The following is an 18,868-nucleotide window of genomic DNA, read 5'->3' as shown; positions in this document are numbered from 1 at the left end:
TTTCCCTTTTCCTTTCTATTTTCATTTGTAACCCGGTGCAGATTTTTAATATTTGCAGAACAAAGCATCACGTGTCATAGAGAAGGTAGCAACTCTAGCTACATGAATACACATATCTACGTAATTGTGTTCATGTATTTAGGTGTAGTGTAACCGTGTGTCATTATCTACCTTGTTGTCAATCCAAACCCCAAAATTTGGATGAGTTTTTGTGACATGAATAGCATTATCTATCTACCAAAACCATGAAATATATGTAGCATTTTTCTTATGATGCATACTATTGTATGCAGTTTTTGAACTTGTAAACAGATTTGCTTTTAAATATGTAGATGAAACGAGTGAAGATCAAGATCTAAGGATGAATTTTATATATAGTTTTTTTTACTAGTTTTGCTTAATGCATACAGAGAAAAAGGTGTCTTTTTTTCTTCCCTCCAACTCCAGTATTCCCTGTCTAAAGAATCTGGTTTTTGTGTATATGGTGATTCCACATTTTGTGCTTGTTTGAATAAGGGTTCTCAGGATACTTTCAAATGATTGAACATAGTTTTAGATAATGGTATTTTTATACCTATGATTCTGGATGTACATTTAGAAGGGAGCAATGGTAATCCAAAGATGCAATTGTCTGCATGCATACTATTATTTTGGTAGCATGTAATGTGCAGGCATTGATTTGTTTGATTTGACATGAAACAGGATGGATCATCAAGGACATGGGCATGGGCAGAATCCATCTCTGGGAGTTGTTGGGAGTGGAACTCAACTCACTTATGGTTCTAATCCATACCAGGGCAGCCACATAACAGGTTCACCTGGGATGGTTGTTGCATCACCTGGGACCATTCAATCCACTGTTCAAGCAGCCGCAACTCAACTAGGACAGCATCAACTTGCTTATCAGCACATGCATCAGCAACAACAACAACAGATGCAGCAGAGACTCCAAGCCTTTTGGACAAATCAATATCAAGAAATTGAGAAAGTGACTGATTTCAAAAACCACAGCCTTCCTTTGGCAAGGATAAAAAAGATTATGAAGGCAGATGAGGATGTCAGAATGATATCAGCTGAGGCACCTGTCATATTTGCAAGGGCATGTGAAATGTTCATATTGGAATTAACCCTGCGTTCTTGGAACCACACTGAAGAGAACAAAAGAAAAACACTTCAAAAGAATGACATTGCAGCAGCCATCACAAGAACTGATATCTTTGATTTCTTGGTTGACATTGTGCCTAGGGAGGACTATAAAGATGAAGTGCTTGCATCAATGCCAAGAGGAACTGTACCTGTTACAGCTCCCCCTGAGGCACTTCCTTACTGCTATATGCCTCCTCAACATGCACAAGTAGGAGCTGCTGGTGTCATGATGAGTAATAAGACTGTGATGGACCCTTATGCTCAACAGTCTCATCAATACAACATGGCACAACAAATGTGGCCACAACCACCAGAACAACAACAATCATCATCAGACCAGTAGCTACTAATTATAAAAGGCACTTCCTTGTTAATTAGTTTTCCCAGGATTTAAATCTTAAATTTGGTGTTGGACTGTTCATTTCAGTACATTATAGTAAAATTTAAGTCTGCAGTTTTTGAGTTGTATTTTCTATATTTTTCCTATTCACTCTCAGATTCTTAATGTATGACAAATATACAAACTAATTAATTGCCAATAATGTTTATGCTTTATCAGTTATAGTTGCCCTTGATGTTGGTCTCGAAACTGCATTATGATTTGGGTAATTATTTCAATTTGACTTTGCATTGGTGAAAACATCTGGCTTTTAGATGTTATTAGTAACTGTCCTGTCTTGGGTTGAAGATGAAGCAGTCGATGTTGTGATTGAACTGTTGGATTATTAAAGTAGTGAATGTTTCAATAATCAACCATAGTCAATTCTATAAATAAATTATATAAATGAACTTCATAATTTACCTTCTAAATTTCAATTACTTTGATTACTCTTTTGCTAGAAAATACACATATTGCAGGTTCCTGTTATTTTCTTCTGAGAATAAGTATATAGTTTGCTGAAGTTCCACATGGGATACTTCATTGTGTATGTTGTTAATAATAATAATAATTTTTCCATTTCACTTTTCATCTGTGCTTCCAACGTTGTTTTGTAAAAACAATAAAGACATTACATTTTTTTAATTATAAAATAAAGCAAATGTTTACTTTTATATTTAAAAATGTATGGATACAATTAATAAAAAAACAATCAGTATGATATTATTTTTACAAAAAGATAAATAAATACAATAAAATCATTTTCTAAAAATTCAACACTGAACAAAAAAAAAGAAACATAAAGAAATGCATGTTAAGGTTTTAGTGTGAGCTAGAATAGCATTTTAAGTAATTTAACCCACTTATCATGATTTTTTTTTTCAGATATAAATATTTGAAATGAAATTAGTTGATAAAATAAAATAATAATTCTGTTTGATCTTGTTTGATCGAATTTTACTGGTTCACCATGTCTAGTAACCAATTCCAATTTTAATTGACTGAATGTTACCAGTTGATGTATTTTCTTACATAAAAATAAATAAATTTGTTTGATAGTTACATAATGGGATGTAGAAAGAACAAAAAATTAACCGCATAAAACACAAATTTCAAGTAAATAAATTATTGATCTTAATGCTTAAAATATCTAACTTATCTGATTATTATTGTATTGGTATATAAAGTTTTAAAAAAATATATTTATAAAATATGGTTAACAGTAGTTTGACTTATTGAGTCTTTTCTTTTACCAAAAAGTAAATTACAATATTTGTTATATTATATTTTTTTTCTTATAAAAAGAACTAAAGATAATAATTGAAAATTAGGGTATTAAATATGAAGAACAATGCATCTTCAACCATAAACAACATATATTAACATATTTAACTAATACAAATAAGAGAGTGTGTAAAAATAATATATATATATATATATATATATATATATATATATATATATATATATATATATATATATATAGGAATCAAATAGTGAATCAATGTACAATTGAAAAATGTTAATCCCTCAAATCATTGACATTTCAGCTTCTATTTAAGTATTATTATACATGTAAAATAAAAGTACATGTTTTTGAAACAGAATTGGGAACTTATTTAAGGATCAGAATGAGAATGTGTCAATAATAACAATGGAGCTAAATAACACTAATATGGAACAATATAGCTTTCAAATTTCAATTGAGACCCTCAAGAACAACACAAAGTCATTGGTCAAGTGTCAAGATTGTAATATGTGAAGGTCTCAATTATCAACCAATCTCTTCCCATAGTTAATTTATGAACTTGATCATTCAGTCGCGTGTTTTTGACTTGAATATAATGAAGTAAGATTTAAAAGTTTCAAAGTTCAGTAATAATGGACTGCAATCTTTCAGAAATGAAAAAGTAGGAAAATGCCAGAAATCAATTCTGAAACCATCTAATAAGAAAGAACTGAACTTTTAATGTTATCCAAGTCACTTGATGAAGGTGTCATCTATTTCCATGTGCAGTCACTGAGGGCCTAGTTCCAGTTGGGTGGAACAATATAGTTACATATAGAGTTACCAAATGAAGAGGGATTGTGTGTTTAAGTTGCAGAGTAGTCAGCACAAAATTAACACAAGTCTGTGAATCACTCTTTCATATGTGGATAAAATGGACTAATTAATCATGTGACAATTGGATATTCAAAGTGAGGATAGTGTAGCTACCCTACTTGATATTGTCACTCAACCCAATAGTAGCTTTCGATGGTGCCTAGTGAAATAAAAGAGATGATTCTAACCAAACAACTTTTTCATCCTGATTTTGCTTTCATAACAATTCCTTCAAGAACTCCATCAGTGCAAAAATTACCTGAAAAGTGATGTGGATCAACAGGACCAGGCAGCCGGAAGGACAAGGTAAATTGACCTGGTGGACAAAGGTTTTGAGTTTGCATTTCAAAAGCATGAGAATACCTGTATACTGTAGTCTCTCCTGTTATAGTTACTCCTGTTATCATTACCTTCCCATCAGTCTCAACATCACAATAGAATTCCTCTGCAGTTATAAACCCCAGCTATGTTAGTTATCAGTAGCATATCTGAGACACAATGCTGTAAAAGTTATCAAACGGGGTTATTATTTTCATGGCCAATTTAGAAATTTGGCATACATAAGCATTACTTAACACACTTAAAAGCACCATTGACCATATTTAAGAAAGCAAATTACCAAAAATTAAATATAATAAGCTTCCAGAAGGGTAGATTTCTCCTACAATAACAAGTCGACCCCTTCATATATTGAGATCCATATCAGCTGGCATGAAACTTAAAACAAACCATTTCATCAATCAAAAGCTTTTTGCAATAAAGTTCACAGCATTTACACAAAATAGGCATTCCCAATATTCAGGTGCATACAGCATAAAACCTCAGAATTAAAAGAATAACACACAAATACATCAAGACAAACACTATTCAGTTCTTCACACTGGTTAAAGAATTAAAATATGTAAAATTGTGTTCTTTTGAATTTTATATGAGTCCTACACAATTTTCATGGAAATTTTCAGTCAGCAAAGCCAGTATATTAGAAATGAATTCTTGAGAGTTGACACTGAACAAGTCACTTACTTTCATCCCTCTTGACTCCTGGAAGAGACACACGAAAGAGGTAGGAGTCTTCACACTCTCCAATGTCCAGAAGTCCTATGCTGGGACCAAATTGTGCCTTAGCCACACTTCCAGTTAAAGCAAATCCATTCTTTGTAGCAGCCACCATGTCAGACAATTCCTCCCTAGAAGGAGGGGTAGGAAGAAACAACATAGCTGCCCCAACTTCTTCAGGATCATCCCTCACCTCATCTTCAATATCACCACCCTGATGTCGACTTGTAGCATCCCTCACACGACCATTAACATTATCCCGAAACTTATAAAACCCACCAGAGAACTCATTCTCATTCTTCCCCATAGACATGTTAGAGTTGTTGAGAACACAATTGTCTAAAGAAGAAGCACCCAGTTGCAACCTGACAGCGTCTCTGTCCACATGCAACTCTTCAACCCCACTCAGTCTCTTGAACCTCGCAACATCCTCTGGCTTTATGTACCTGATATCAGGATTGTTAATAAACACAATATTGTGAACGATATTATAGAGGTTTTGGAAGCGGGACTGAGGGTGCAAGTGGGGAGGGAACAAATCGAGAAAGTGGGGGTAATTGCTATTTCCACCCTGACCTTGAAAGAACCGACGCAGAAAGCTTATCTTCAGGATCAGTGATTTATCACTCTTCCTGAGTATATAATAATAAACACGTTCCAATTCAGCAACTTTGACGAAAGAATTGGTTAATTGATTCAATGTATATGGAGGGAACCCTTCTGCTACTCTCTGCAATATTGATTTTTTGGTGGCTCCTTCGGATTTGATGTCAGGACCAAAGTAGGTTCCGACAATGAAATACACTAAAAAACACTGATCATCATTGGGCATCACATTTTTTTCATCAGCCTCGGAAACCATCTCGCACCGCCCCTGTTTGTTGGTTTGTCACAGTGAAAAACAGAGCAGCATGCACAATGCATAACACACAGCACAAATTGTACAGAAGGAGTTACACCAACAGTCAGCTTAAGGGAAACTTTAATGGTATTAATTATTTATTGTAGTTATTTTTTCTTTTGGAACTATATTTGGGCCTGGGCTGCTGCCCACCCACAATTCAACCAATAATCAAATTTGTGCCGCAAGCTTACCCAATCCTTAAAACCCTTGCACGTGATCTTCATTAACTTTTTCTTTCTTCCGTTCCAAAATCAAAACAAAATTGACACAGCCTTCTATGAAAAGTTCTACATTTGAAGAGAGATAATGGTTCCGGTAAGAAATTTATGTAGATTTTTTTTAAGCAATAAATTAATGAATATAATATATGTAATCAATCATGTAGTGTTTGGTTTGGATGAGAAAATTGATAAAAATAAATAAATGAAGTAATTAATATAAATATTTGGTGGAGATGAGAAAAAAAATGAGAGAAATGCATTTTAAATAAATTTCAACTGGGCAACTTTATCTTCATTTTTTGTTTGTTTATTACTTTTTTACTCTTTTTACTATTGGTAAGATCATATTTAGATAAAGTTCTATTTCACCTTGAAGTTATGTTTGGTTATACCAGAATTCAGGATTACAAAATCATACTTTCTATATTTCATATACATTTTAAAATAAAATATTTCTTAAGAAGTAATATTTCTAAAGATTGTATATTTTATATTTAAATTCGTGTTGTTATTTGTTTAGCTTTATTTGGAAATTTATATCTATAAAAAACATTTCTTAATGTAAATTAATTGGATATATAAAGTAAGATTCTTTTAATAATTGATTTTTAAGATTTTCTTTATTTAAGTCAAGAAATTCATTAAAAATCTATCATTTTGTTATGGAAATTTTAGCTTCAATATTGGTCCTTGGATGACTGTTATAAAAGGAATTCAATGCATTTTATTGATTATTAACTGCCAACCAATAAACAAACTTGGGAGGCAAGGTTACTCAATGCCTACCGCCTTCAGAGTTATTTTTATTAATTTTTTTATTTTAAAATCAACAAAATTATAAAAAACTTTCTTTTTATGAAAATCATCCTAGTAATATACTTATTTAAGGTTTGATGAGTATTATTAGAAAATAAAAATGTTAGAATATTATTTCTCTTTTTGGTAGAATATTAAAAAATAAAAATTATAATTTCTAGATCTTTACATTATAATTATAAAAAATAAATGTGAATACTTTTTTATTTTTTTATTATAAAATTATTTTATTTAAAAAAAATAATTAAATTCAAAACCACGGATAACAAGAAATAACAGTTAAATTTAAAAGAAATTACTTAAAATAAATATTAAGAATAAAATTTTCAAAAATTATATACACTAAAATAAATACTTTTCTATATAATAGTATAGATATAAATATATTATTAAAAAATAATACAGAATTTAAATGATAATATAATTAGTAAAAGTAAAATCGATATTAAAAATATATATAAAATAACTGAACAATTAAAAATCGAAATCCTAATCATCCTAATCAAATATTGATAATTGATAAATGAACAAATAATTCTCTTATTTTCACAGTTGATTACAGTTGGAAGAGATTTTGTGCACTATGTGTTGATTACTACACTACAAACCAATAATTTCATCAGTATTACGCAATTATTGAATTTTGAATCAAAGAACAGATGATTTTTTACATTGATGCAACTATTCACTCATTTGAATATTCGCCAATATCTGTTTCTACTTCTCTTTCTAATTACAATTACACTACCAGGAAAAGAGGAGAGTTTATGAATCCAAAATTTCATGTCCACATTCCTCAATTTTGAACTAAAAATCAAAACTATCCCAAATATAAACCCTAAAAACCATTCTTTCACAGCTTTCTTTCCTAAGCACAACTGAATCAATGAAATCCCTGCAAGACAAAACGACAAAACCCTCAAAAACAGATCAATTTCTCCAATCTTCCACGACCACAAACTGCCTACAATGCAGATAAAAAATAATGCAAACCAAGCCGACTCCTTCTTTCTCATCCTCCATTTTCCCGTCGTTCTCTTTCTACCGCCACCTATAAGGCGACTCAGAGTATTAGTATCGCTGCGTGAGATTTCGCCAGCAATGGAATTGAAAGGCTCAGGTAAGATCTTGAGATTGAACGCGACTGCAGAAGCCAGTTGAAGAATCGTTCGATTGGATGGTTGAGACCAATCACGCCTTTTAACGCATGCGATTGTGGGAGATGGACGGGATTGCGAAAAACGAAACGAAATAGGATTGAGAATGTGAGAATTGAAGCGGATTGAGGGAATTAAAAATGGAAGAGGATGATCTGAAATTGAGAAGGAACATTGGGTTCTGCAGATGTAGGGTTTCACGATCAGCATTCTACTGTATTCTATTTTATTGTGACCGTTGTTTCAGAGAAATGTAGAAGAAGAAGATGAAGGAAAGTATATATTTATTTGGGTATTTGTCCATATCCCAATTTCAATTTTCAATCTTTTAAAAGAGGCGCATCTGGTTTTTGAATTATTTTCAAACTCAATGATAAATTATCTACTGGACAATTTTTTTAATAAAGTATTTCATATTTTTTACTTTTAAGTTATAAACATTCATTTTACTTACATTAAACTCTTTCACATCCTCTAAAGTTAAATTGTAATTTTATTTTATTTTGTTTTAATTTTTTATTTATTCTAAATTCTATTAAAAAATCATATTTAATCTTAGTGAAATTTAAGTTAACTATAAAATATAAATAATGTAATGAATTAAAATATAAAATAAATATTTACAAGAATAAATATTAATTATAGTTATTATGTGACATTTTACAATTTCTGAAATTATATCTATAAAAAACAACAAATTTATCATATATATATATATATATATATATATATATATATTATATAAAATTAAATATCAAGTATAATAATTACTAAAATCATATGATATTTAAACTAAATATTAAAAGTTTAATATAAAGATTCATTACTTGTTGTATTAAAATACATAATAATTATTTAATGCTATTCATGTGTTTTAAAATTCATGTACTATATATTCAATATAGTTAATTAAGAATAAAATGTTCAACTTAAAAATCATTTACATTCTCTATGCAGGGAAAACATTCAAATTAAAACATCTATTTACTCTGTTACACTTAAACAAAACATAACTATAATTAATATTTGCATAAGAGATACTCTCATGACCTTTAAAACTCCATGTCAGTGGAAGATAGGTGTAAGTGCAAGGTTTCTAAAATTCAGAAAGTGTAAAACAGGTATGGACTGCAGAATGGACGATCGGTTTTGACGGTAGTAAATAAGTCAAGTTTTCAAATTTTCGTGCCACTTTTCCGCATGCACCATTCATTTTCAACCTTCTGAGTTCTTCATTTTCTCCTCTTTCTTTCTACAATCTTCTTCTTCTATCTACAAAATCTTACCCTTTTCTTCTTCCGATCATCATTCAGGTATCGCCTGAGTCTTCCTGGTGTCAAGGGCTTCACTTTGCACCAATCAAGTTGTTGGTTTGAACTGGTAAGTTCATTCTTCTCTTAGCACGGTTGTTTTTTGGCACATGCAAGCCAAGTTTCTGGTTGCATGAGATTATTATCTTCTTCCATGAAATTCTGATAGCAATTATGGTCTTTTATTTGGTCTAGTTTCGTAATCGGGGAACTTTAAGTGTATAAGATTGGTAGTGGTGAGCCACATCCTGCAACCGTGAGCGTTCGGCTGAGTTTAGAGGTAAGGGAAGCTTGTTTAATTAATTATGATTCTCTGTTTTGAATGGTTGTATGTTTGAATGATACTTTGTTTGATTTTTTATGGATATGAAATAGGGGTGTTATTGCATGTTCGGCTGTATGTGTTGATGATTTACAAATGGTATGAACTGGGTAGGAATATGGTTTGATTTTAAATCTGCAGTATTCTGCGAAATTATGTAATTGTTGCCGATAGTCATTCTTGACCATTCAGTTTTCCATTGGGCATTCGGTCTCGAATGGATTCTTTTTTTGTAGAGAATTTCAGTTAATGACCAATCAGTTTTCTATTAGTATACTTGTAAATAAGTGTTCTGCCTACGTATAGTTTCCTATTTATACTTCGTAATCAGTCTAGTTAAGGTATTCAATAATACTTAAAGTCTTAGATATTATCTTTATCCTCTGTTGAAAATAAGTGTTAGGTAATTGTATTTAGAATATATTTATTCATTTTGTATAAGCTCAGTAGTGCTCGGTCTTGAACCAAGCGCTCGATCTCGTCACAATACTCAATTATGTACTTATATTTGAAACTAGGCCCAACTCAATAGTGTTCGGTTAAAGCTTGTAATGTTCGGTTCAAGCTGTTAGGTTTCGGTTAAAAGCTTTCATATTTTCGGTTAGGTCTAATTATAGTATTCAATAAATTCTTTGGGTTTTGTCTAGTAAAGATCGTTCGGTCATAACTGTTGAGTATTGAGTAAACGTTCTGTATTACTGTAAGTGTTCGGCTTCTGATGAGTCTTACCTAGTATGGACCGTTCGGTCCTGTTCTGTGGATAAGTGAAAGACCGCTCGGTCTTACACTAAGCATTCGGTTATGTTAGTCTAAAAAGTATTCTCTTGTTCGGTCTTGCTTCTAAGATGGAGGTTATTTCTTTCAGTTTTGTTCTAAGATGGGATCTTGTTTTCTGGGTTAGGTTTGAATGTATTGATAATGAAGTATGATGGTATTTAAAATGTGATATGAATGAAATAGTATGGATATGAAGGAGTATTCCAGGGAGGAATATTTCAGGATTGGTTATTGAATGGTAAAGTTTGAATGTGGTTATGCTTAGCTGACGTTTATCCTGATATTCTGTGATTACTCATTCTCAAGTAGAGAGGAGTAAATCATGTGTGAGAATGGCAGGAGGTCCTAGTCCATAAGGTGAACTTGGGCGAGGTATAACGGACTAACCTCGGGTGGCAGCTGTTGAGGGCATCCCGGCTACTACATCACCCGGGTGCAAAAACGTCGTAGCTACATAAAATTCAAACAATCAGAGTAAAGTGGTCGGTCATTGCATGTATTGTTGTATGGTTATGGTTGGAAATGTATGATTGGTTGTTGCATGATTGACCTATTGATTTATGTCAGATTTATGTGAATTATATGTTTTACTGAATTAATTAAATTACATAAGCTTACCTTACTTTCTTATCTTGTCATGTTGTTCGTCCGATTATTCTTCCTGTTGCAATGATCATCATGTGGATGTGAGCAGAAGGGGACGAGTGTTTGCTGGAAGAGGCTTTGGAAGAGGTGGAAGTTAAAGCTGAACCTTAAGACCGTTCGGTCGTTAGAATTAGTTCTATTTTGGATAATCGATCGGTGTAAGCATAGTTTTGGAACCGTTCAGTTTAGTATTTCATTTTGTAAAGTTTAAATTCTGGCGTATGGTTGTAAGGCCGTTCGGCCATAGACGTACCTCTTTTTTCTCAGAACTGAACTGTAATATTGTTAATTGTGAGTATTCTATGATATAGTTTTATACTGTATTTTTGGGATGTTACAGATACTAAAACAAAACTATATAGAAAATGTATTCTCTAAAACCAAAAGAAAACTTCTATATTCTCACCTAATGTTTGTTCTACATAAACATTATCTCCCTCTACTCACATGATCATCGTTTAAGAATCAACACACAATAACAATTAACAAAGAAACACTCAAGTAGGATAAATTAATGATAAAAATAATCCAACATGGTATATTAAAATTGCATTATATATCACATTTCATACAGAGTAAATCAAATATTCTAATCATGTCATAAACCTATACTTAACCATCCGGATATAGTATGAATATCGAGCTATGGCAGGTCATGCACTTATGGTGGTCTATGTTGTTGTGCAGAGTCATTGTCAATGAGTTTTACCCTACTACACACAAGGTTGGTCTATTCCACGTCTTAAGTCATAATGGAACATTTATCTCTAGTTGAGAATGAATGACCATTATAGTGTTAGGATAACCACAAGACTGAGCTTCCTACATTCATATCAACACCACTTTGATATAATCATTAAGAATTCTCCTTAGAACCGTTAAAAACCTTAATTCCGTACCATCATATATTTTTAATCATATCACTAAGTATTAAATGAAACACCACACCATTTAATCCAAACACAATAAAAAATAGAAGATAAAATAACCAAGAAAGCCGAAACCCACCCAACGTCAAAATCATGGCATCCATCTATGTTGTCCAATGAGAGAAAAAACAAAAAGTTTTCCCAACCCAACGAGAGAGTTCATCCACCCCTAAAAATCATTGTCAAAACTCTTATTTTACTCACCCACAGCAAGCTAGTTGCTCGCTTAACCACTCTGCATAATTATGCAAAACACCAATTTTGTAAAATTTTCAACCTCTCAGTCCGATCTTATGCACTTCTACCACTTCTATTTATATTATTTTACATGTCACCTTTCTCTCACTTGATTTCCACATCATCCATTCTGAAATTGATTAATGGCCACATACCAGGAATGCCATATTCAGGTGCCATCTATAAACTAACAAAATGTAAAATACTTAAAGGATCGGTAATGGAAAACGTCTTATAATAAATCTATATATCAGCAATTTATATATATGCTATTCTATTTTCAATGTGTTTCATTATTTTTTTAATAAATCGCATCATATTTCTGTAAAAGAATAAATATTATGATAATCCCATTTTTTATATCTTTTATTTTTACTTTCATTTTTTTTACTTAAAACATATATTTAATACAAATATTTTCTAAGACTTAATTAAGTTTTAAATATTTAATAAATTTAAATATTTTTAAGTCTATTATTTTTTAGTATATATTGAAAAATTTTATATTCAAATTAAGCCATTTTTATTATATAATTGTTATTTAATTATTTCATTTGTTTATTTATTTTCAAATGTGATAATTTTTATAATTAATATAAATATTAATACTGTAGTTGATGTAAACATTAAACGACTAATCCTAATATTATTTTATATTAATTATGAAATATCATACTTTTTAATAGGCAAGAAAAAAAAAGATAACGTGACAAAATAATAATTATATTACTCTATTAAAAAATTTAAATAGAAGATAATTAATTTAAAATATATATAAATTTTGAATATTAAAAAATTAACTAAAACTTGATCAATAATATACCAAATTCACTATGAATTTGGCTTTAATTAATACTGTGACCAATTTTTAATTCAAGACTTGAAATAGTTTTTGTAAAATTCTGAAGCTTGTAGCTAGGACATTTCTTTAAACCTCCTAAATGTTACAATGTTTTAAAAAAAATTACGATCTCTTAAACAAAGTGCAAAAGCATTGTGTTGGCAATCAAGAAAAAGTGCATCGCAATGAAAAAGAAAAAAAGCTTTCCATTTTATTTTTGTGGTGATGGTTATCATTTTAAAACGCAAAAGAAGACAAAAAAGAAAACGTAGGTGAGAAGCTTGAACAGGTTTTCTGACCACACAATGATGTTTTGGATGAGAAGGTTTGGGATGTCTTATTAATTTGCTACAACCTGCAGGAAACACCTTCTTAATTGATGAAGCTGACACCATCAACAACTTTAGTTTTCTATTTATCATTAAGTGGATGAGATTGCACTCTTGTGGACTCTCCAATATTCCAATTGCTATAATGTTTCAGCATTGTCTCCAAAATAACCAAATACTGCTTCAACCAATTTAAATTCACACAGATATCATGATTGATAGTTTTTCTATTATATTCAATCGTTTTACTCAGTTTAAAAGTCGAGATTAAATACGTATTTTTTAAGAATCGAGATTAAATGTAATTTAAATATTTTTAAAAATAAAATTGTTACAAAATTTTATATTTTAAAATAAACAATACTTTAAATATATACTGATAGATGCTGATGATAGATACTAATTATGTTTCCGGTCGAACTTGCATAGAAATATTGATAACATAATTGATGATCATAATAATGAGGCAAGAGTGACACCTTCTACTCTTATTCTAAAAGCATGACTTTTTTGTCTATATATTATCTACAATCCATGCTGAACCTCTTCATATAATTTCTACCACTGAAGTTCTTAAAGCTAGGAATGATGAAGAAAAGGTTTGAGTTTGCAGTGCTTGAAAAAGGCACAGTGGGAGGTAAAAGTGTTGACCCATGTAACCTTCTACCACCTAATCTTCCTGTTCTTGCTCATTCCTTGGAACACACACAACCAAACTGGTAAATTAATGTCTCTCCCTTCTCCTTGCAAACAAAGTCAAAATTATAAACATGTGTGCCTGTTTCATCTTAACTAATTAGTCTCATTATGCAGGATTGCTAGGTCAAATTCCCCTACAGATTTAATTATACAAATTGGTGATTCTAGCTTCCACTTGCACAAGGTGGGTCAATCACACATTTCATTATATGGGAATTTGCATTTATACATAAAAGTTGCCAAAAAAAAACAGTGTTCCATGAAATATTCTTAAAATTTTGGTTGTCTATGTGGTTGATTTTCAGCTTGTGATGGCCTCAAGAAGCGAATATTTGAACCGGCTTGTGTTTGAGAGGGGAAGCAACAGAGAAAGTGCCGGTGAGAGTCTGATCATCCAAATTAAAAATCTTCCAGGTGGTACAAAGTCTTTTAAATCCATAGTCAAGTTCTGTTATGGAAGGAAATTTGATATAACTGCATCCAACATTGTCCCTTTGTATTGTGCTGCACATTTCTTGGAAATGAGTGAAGATCTCCAACAAGGAAATCTCATATCCAAGACAGAAACATTTCTCACTTTTCTCATAATATCTTCATGGAAAGACACATTTCGAATACTTAAAACCACCGAATCTGTTTCCCATTGGGCCAAGGACTTACAAATAGTCAAACGTTGCTCACAGGCAATAGCTTTGAAAGTGTGTGCAGATCCAAATGCATCTAGTTTTACTTGTCAAAGTGAAACTGATAATAGTGTTTATGATTGGTGGTTTGAAGACGTGTCATTTCTACGGATAGACCATTTTATTGAAGTGATTCAATCAATCAAAAGATGTGGAATCAAACCTGAGCTTGTAAGTTCTTGTATAGAACGTTGGACAAGAAAATGGTTTTCTCAAGTCACACTTGGACTTGACAAGGAGACTCCTAAATCCTTGACTCTGCACAGAATATCCATTGAGTGTTTGATTAACATACTTCCTGCAGAAGAAAACTCAGTCACTTGCAATTTTTTGCTTCATCTACTAAAGGTAGGGGTGATGCTGAAAATAAATTCTGAGTTGTTGTGTGTGCTAGAAAGAAGGGTAGCTTTAATGTTGGACAAATGTCGTGTTCCTGATCTCTTGGTAAAAAATCAACAAGAAAAACATTCTGTGTATGATGTAACTGTGGTACTTAGGGTGTTACGGTTTTATGTTTGTGGTATGTCAAGTAATCATTCAGCAAAAGCAAAACCAAACAGTGTTGGAAGGTTGGTTGATGGGTATCTCATGCAAGTTGCAAGGGATGAGAATCTGACAATGGAAAGTTTCAAATCAATTGTTGAAGCATTGCCACAAAATGCTAGACACTGTGATGATAACCTCTATAGAGCCATTGACATGTACCTCAAGGTAATAGTGATGATAATATTTATCTCCAGCTGAAGATCTCATTTTGTTCTTCATTCACATCACTGAGACTCATTAAAGTAACTTAATTTTGCAGGCACATCCAAATTTAACAGAAGAAGATCGAACAGATATCAGTAGAAACTTGGAATACCATAGATTGTCACAAGAAGCACGTAAGCATGTGATGCAAAATGATAGGTTGCCCTTGAAATTAACTACGGAATTTGTCCTTTTGGAGCAAGTGAATATGACAACATCAATGACAAGTAATGGATCGAGTTACCGTAGGACAAATGCTCAGACAATCATGAGAGTGAACCAAGATTTGGAAAGAAGGGAAATAGTAAATGCCCAGGAGATAAACATGATGAGAAAAGACGTTGAAATGATAAAATCACAACTCTTGAAAGTGTATACCTGCAAATTAAAGCTCCAAAAGCAACTAAAGGGATGCATTCGTTGAAAGAGAGTTAGTTCATTATGTAAAAACAATTCTATAAACCTTCTTCATAGATTGATAGAATCATGTACAATATAAATGCTACTTAACTTTTTTCTCAGAATAATGTCAAGACATTTGTATGCAATAGCAACTACCATGTAAAATGTCATAAAATAAGATCAAGACTGTTTGAATTTTTCAATAATAAATTATATATAGGTTTTGAGATAATTTATTTGGTTTAAATTATCTAATCGTTACATTAAATTATTAGAACACGTAAATTATTTACCATCATTAACGTTGCATTTAAAATACTCAATGATTAAAAGTAAATAATAATAATAATCAATAAAGTTTCAATCTTTAACGCTAAAAGTTTATATACTACTAGAATAAATAATTTATCGTATGTAGCGCCGATCCAAAAAAAAAAAATAGATGTGACAAAAGTTTGTGCTTTGGAAGGAAAAATAGGGTTGGAAACGATGGAAAATGATGCAGCGATTGGGGTGAGCGACCGTGTTTCATCGGACTCGAAGTCGGAGGATTCCAGTTGCTGCTGCCCAATCTGCTTAGGGCCTTTTCTTCAACTTTCTTACCTCGACAAATGTTTTCGTATGCCCTCAAACTATTCCCTTTTACTCTGTTTCTTAATAACCATCTCATTTCTACCTTCTTTTGCAAGACGATGGTAACTTTTCTGTCTTTTTAATCCAGAAGTATGTATATTTATTGCATTTTGTAGAGTCCTTTTAATGGGTTTGACTGATTGATTGATGATTTGGTTGCATGCTCTAATTTGTAGTCTTCGGGAACCCTTTTGTTCGAAAATCACCCTCGCAAATTTTATATCAAGAAAATACTTTATTTTATTAGGAGGCAATAAGAGGCAAATGTACCACAATACCACTTTTACTGTTTTTACATGTTATTATTCCTAGCTAAGCATGAGCTTATTCTTGTGACAGACAAGTTTTGCTTCAATTGCATTTTACGCTGGACCAAGGTGGCTGCTGGCAAGCACCGTTCTGTTCCTTCTTCTGTAAAATGCCCCCTCTGTAAGGTTGGGTTAAATACCTTCAATTTTTAACTCCTAGAACACCATATATTTTTGTGCGTTATTGACTTTGATTAAGTATAAATTATTCTCTTCATTTTACACCCTTTAAAAAGAATTTCAATTCAGGATTTTTAAGTGCTCTCAATTTACAGCTCCCTGAAATGCTTCTTATGGATGTCCAAATTTGCAAATCATTAAGGATGATGATTTATAACAATCAAGTGGGTGAATGATAGTAGAAGTTAGTATCAAGCTCGATCAAGTGACCTGCTGACTTCTTAGTTCGTGTTTAATATGCAGACAGAAAATTTTTCTATCGTGTATGAAGTGGAAGGAAGTTGCATTCAGCGGCACTATGTGAATAAGGATTTTGAGGATAGGTTTGTCTTGTTTCAGTCCAAGTTAAAAATTTTGGTAGATTTATCCGTTTTATACTTTGTTCCTCTGTTTGTGTGTGCAGTTTTATCTTGTCAAGAGCGCACAGATATAGATTACAATGCTATTACACTGATCAAGGTGTTCGTCCTACTTCTATGAGATAATGGTGTCTGTCTATCCTTTGGTTTGTGTCAAATATTCGTTCTTGATATTTTTATGTTACTTTTTTTTTATGAACTCGCTGTGAGCAGGTTTGTTAGATGACATATTCAATATATCACAATATTGGAGATCTCGTAAGTACTCTCAGCCAAACTCCTGGCTTGAAAGTTGGTTAAGAAGAGAAATTCAAGCACTTATCCAGGTTAGTAAACTTATCAGATTAGTGGTTTGTTGGTGCATTATCTCTCAGGCCTTGACACTGGAAAATATCCAGTAACAGTGTGATTTATCTGCTACACGTATATTGATTCACATTTACGTTTTCTTTAGTGCTATTGTATGTATGTGCTTAATAATCATTGGTGAAATTTCTGATTCTTTCAAATCCTTCCCTCTCTGTCTTTTAATCAGTTTTTCTTGGGGAGGGAGGAAAACGGGAGTGGGGGTTGCTATAGTAATTGCATAGGTGTCTTAAATCTTGACTTAAACCTGCTTTTTCTAATCTAAAGGAGGAGGATGTTGACATCATTGTGCACCATATAATTGGCGTGGTCAAAGCAGCATTATATACAAGGTAAGTTTCTTTGTGCATTTTGAGTGCGGAAAACATGGATGGTGACTAGTAATAACTCTTGAATTACAGAAGAGAGCAGAAGTCACTCGTGATTGCACCCGAAAAGAAACAGGAAGAGTTCAAGATGTCAGTCTCTGAAGCTGCAAGGCGATTTCTGGCTGCAAGAACGGACAGATTTGTATATGAGATTCAACTATTTCTTGCTTCAGGAATGAACATTGAAGCTTATGATGCTGTGTACGTACAACGTTTAGGTTGGAGCTCTCCCGGGATAAATACTGAGGTTTCTCACAGTGCATTAGTTGATCGCACAACTGCGATTCCATACCTATACATATTTGATGGTGATCCTGATGAAAATGAGTAGATTATTTGTTCTGTTATTCTCATGTATTTGCTGTAATTTCTTCCTGAATAGCATAGGAAAATTTTTTTCACACTTCAATGAGTGGTATTGATCCTGTTCAGTTACCGCAGAAGGTGCCATTCTCCACCCAAGAGTGTAAAGTTGTTTAACACATGTTTGTTGTTAGTATAACAATTTCCATAGTCTAATTTTATGAAGTTGTAACGAAACAGGGGAGGCTCCTTTTCCAGCATGTTAAAAGCTTGATTTTTTAAGCATATAAGCTAACAACATTTGCACACTTTCAAAAATTAATAAATAAAGAAAGCATGTACACATTTGATTATTTGGTTTAATGTATCATATGAGGTGTTACCCAATGGTGTGTGAAACATGTTATCTCCACTGTGCGATACGCCATAAATCAATAAAACAAAAAAAGAAAAGTTGACTGCTGGAAACACTAAGAAAAGTAATGATCGATAGGAATACATAAATTAATCAACACGAATAAATGGTGCGAGAAATTTAAAATGAAGTGAATAAAGTGCGTAGGTTTCAACAATCTTGCAGTTGGAAAAACTAAAAACTATGGAGGATAATAGTATAAATGAATGAATGATGCCAGAAGTGAAAA

The 18,868-nt window shown here is 32.1% G+C and overlaps 3 protein-coding genes and 1 pseudogene across 6 annotated transcripts; 3 read left to right on the top strand and 1 right to left on the bottom strand.

Annotated features, from left to right (window-relative positions):
* Positions 1–523: 523 nt before the first annotated feature.
* Positions 524–1,489, top strand: LOC148194534 (nuclear transcription factor Y subunit C-3 pseudogene; annotated as a pseudogene).
* Positions 1,490–3,470: 1,981 nt separating this feature from the next.
* Positions 3,471–5,772, bottom strand: LOC124828811 (HSP20-like chaperones superfamily protein). 2 transcript variants are annotated; one of them, XM_088097714.1, is made up of 3 exons: positions 4,653–5,772; positions 3,993–4,074; positions 3,471–3,888 (listed from the first exon to the last, which is right to left on the bottom strand). In XM_088097714.1, the coding sequence occupies exons 1-3, from the start codon at positions 5,545–5,547 to the stop codon at positions 3,885–3,887; spliced, it is 981 nt and encodes a 326-aa protein (XP_087953840.1). In that variant the 5' UTR covers positions 5,548–5,772; the 3' UTR covers positions 3,471–3,884. The 2 variants fall into 2 exon arrangements, with proteins under 2 accessions (XP_087953840.1, XP_047158145.1); XM_047302189.2 differs by having other exon boundaries at positions 3,471–4,074; positions 4,653–5,767.
* A 7,922-nt stretch (positions 5,773–13,694) lies between these two features.
* LOC124828812 (root phototropism protein 3-like) lies at positions 13,695–15,789 on the top strand. The gene is made up of 4 exons (XM_047302190.2): positions 13,695–13,892; positions 13,987–14,056; positions 14,178–15,266; positions 15,361–15,789. Exons 1-4 carry the CDS (start codon positions 13,759–13,761, stop codon positions 15,727–15,729), a joined length of 1,662 nt encoding a protein of 553 aa, XP_047158146.1. The 5' UTR covers positions 13,695–13,758; the 3' UTR covers positions 15,730–15,789.
* A 321-nt stretch (positions 15,790–16,110) lies between these two features.
* LOC124828810 (uncharacterized) lies at positions 16,111–18,484 on the top strand. Of its 3 annotated transcripts, none has more exons than XM_088097716.1 (8): positions 16,111–16,326; positions 16,680–16,774; positions 16,924–16,992; positions 17,072–17,151; positions 17,232–17,287; positions 17,401–17,513; positions 17,821–17,885; positions 17,958–18,484. In XM_088097716.1, exons 1-8 carry the CDS (start codon positions 16,197–16,199, stop codon positions 18,250–18,252), a joined length of 903 nt encoding a protein of 300 aa, XP_087953842.1. In that variant the 5' UTR covers positions 16,111–16,196; the 3' UTR covers positions 18,253–18,484. The 3 variants fall into 3 exon arrangements, with proteins under 3 accessions (XP_087953842.1, XP_087953841.1, XP_047158144.1); XM_088097715.1 differs by having other exon boundaries at positions 16,115–16,326; positions 17,955–18,484; XM_047302188.2 differs by lacking the exon at positions 16,924–16,992 and having other exon boundaries at positions 16,117–16,326; positions 17,955–18,484.
* The last annotated feature ends 384 nt before the right edge of the window (positions 18,485–18,868 follow it).

The sequence above is a fragment of the Vigna umbellata genome, chromosome 8 (genome assembly GCF_029865625.1).
Source record: "Vigna umbellata cultivar VRB3 chromosome 8, Vumbellata_1.0, whole genome shotgun sequence".
Classification (NCBI taxonomy): Eukaryota; Viridiplantae; Streptophyta; class Magnoliopsida; order Fabales; family Fabaceae; genus Vigna; species Vigna umbellata.
This window is presented reverse-complemented; position numbering and strand designations above follow the sequence as displayed.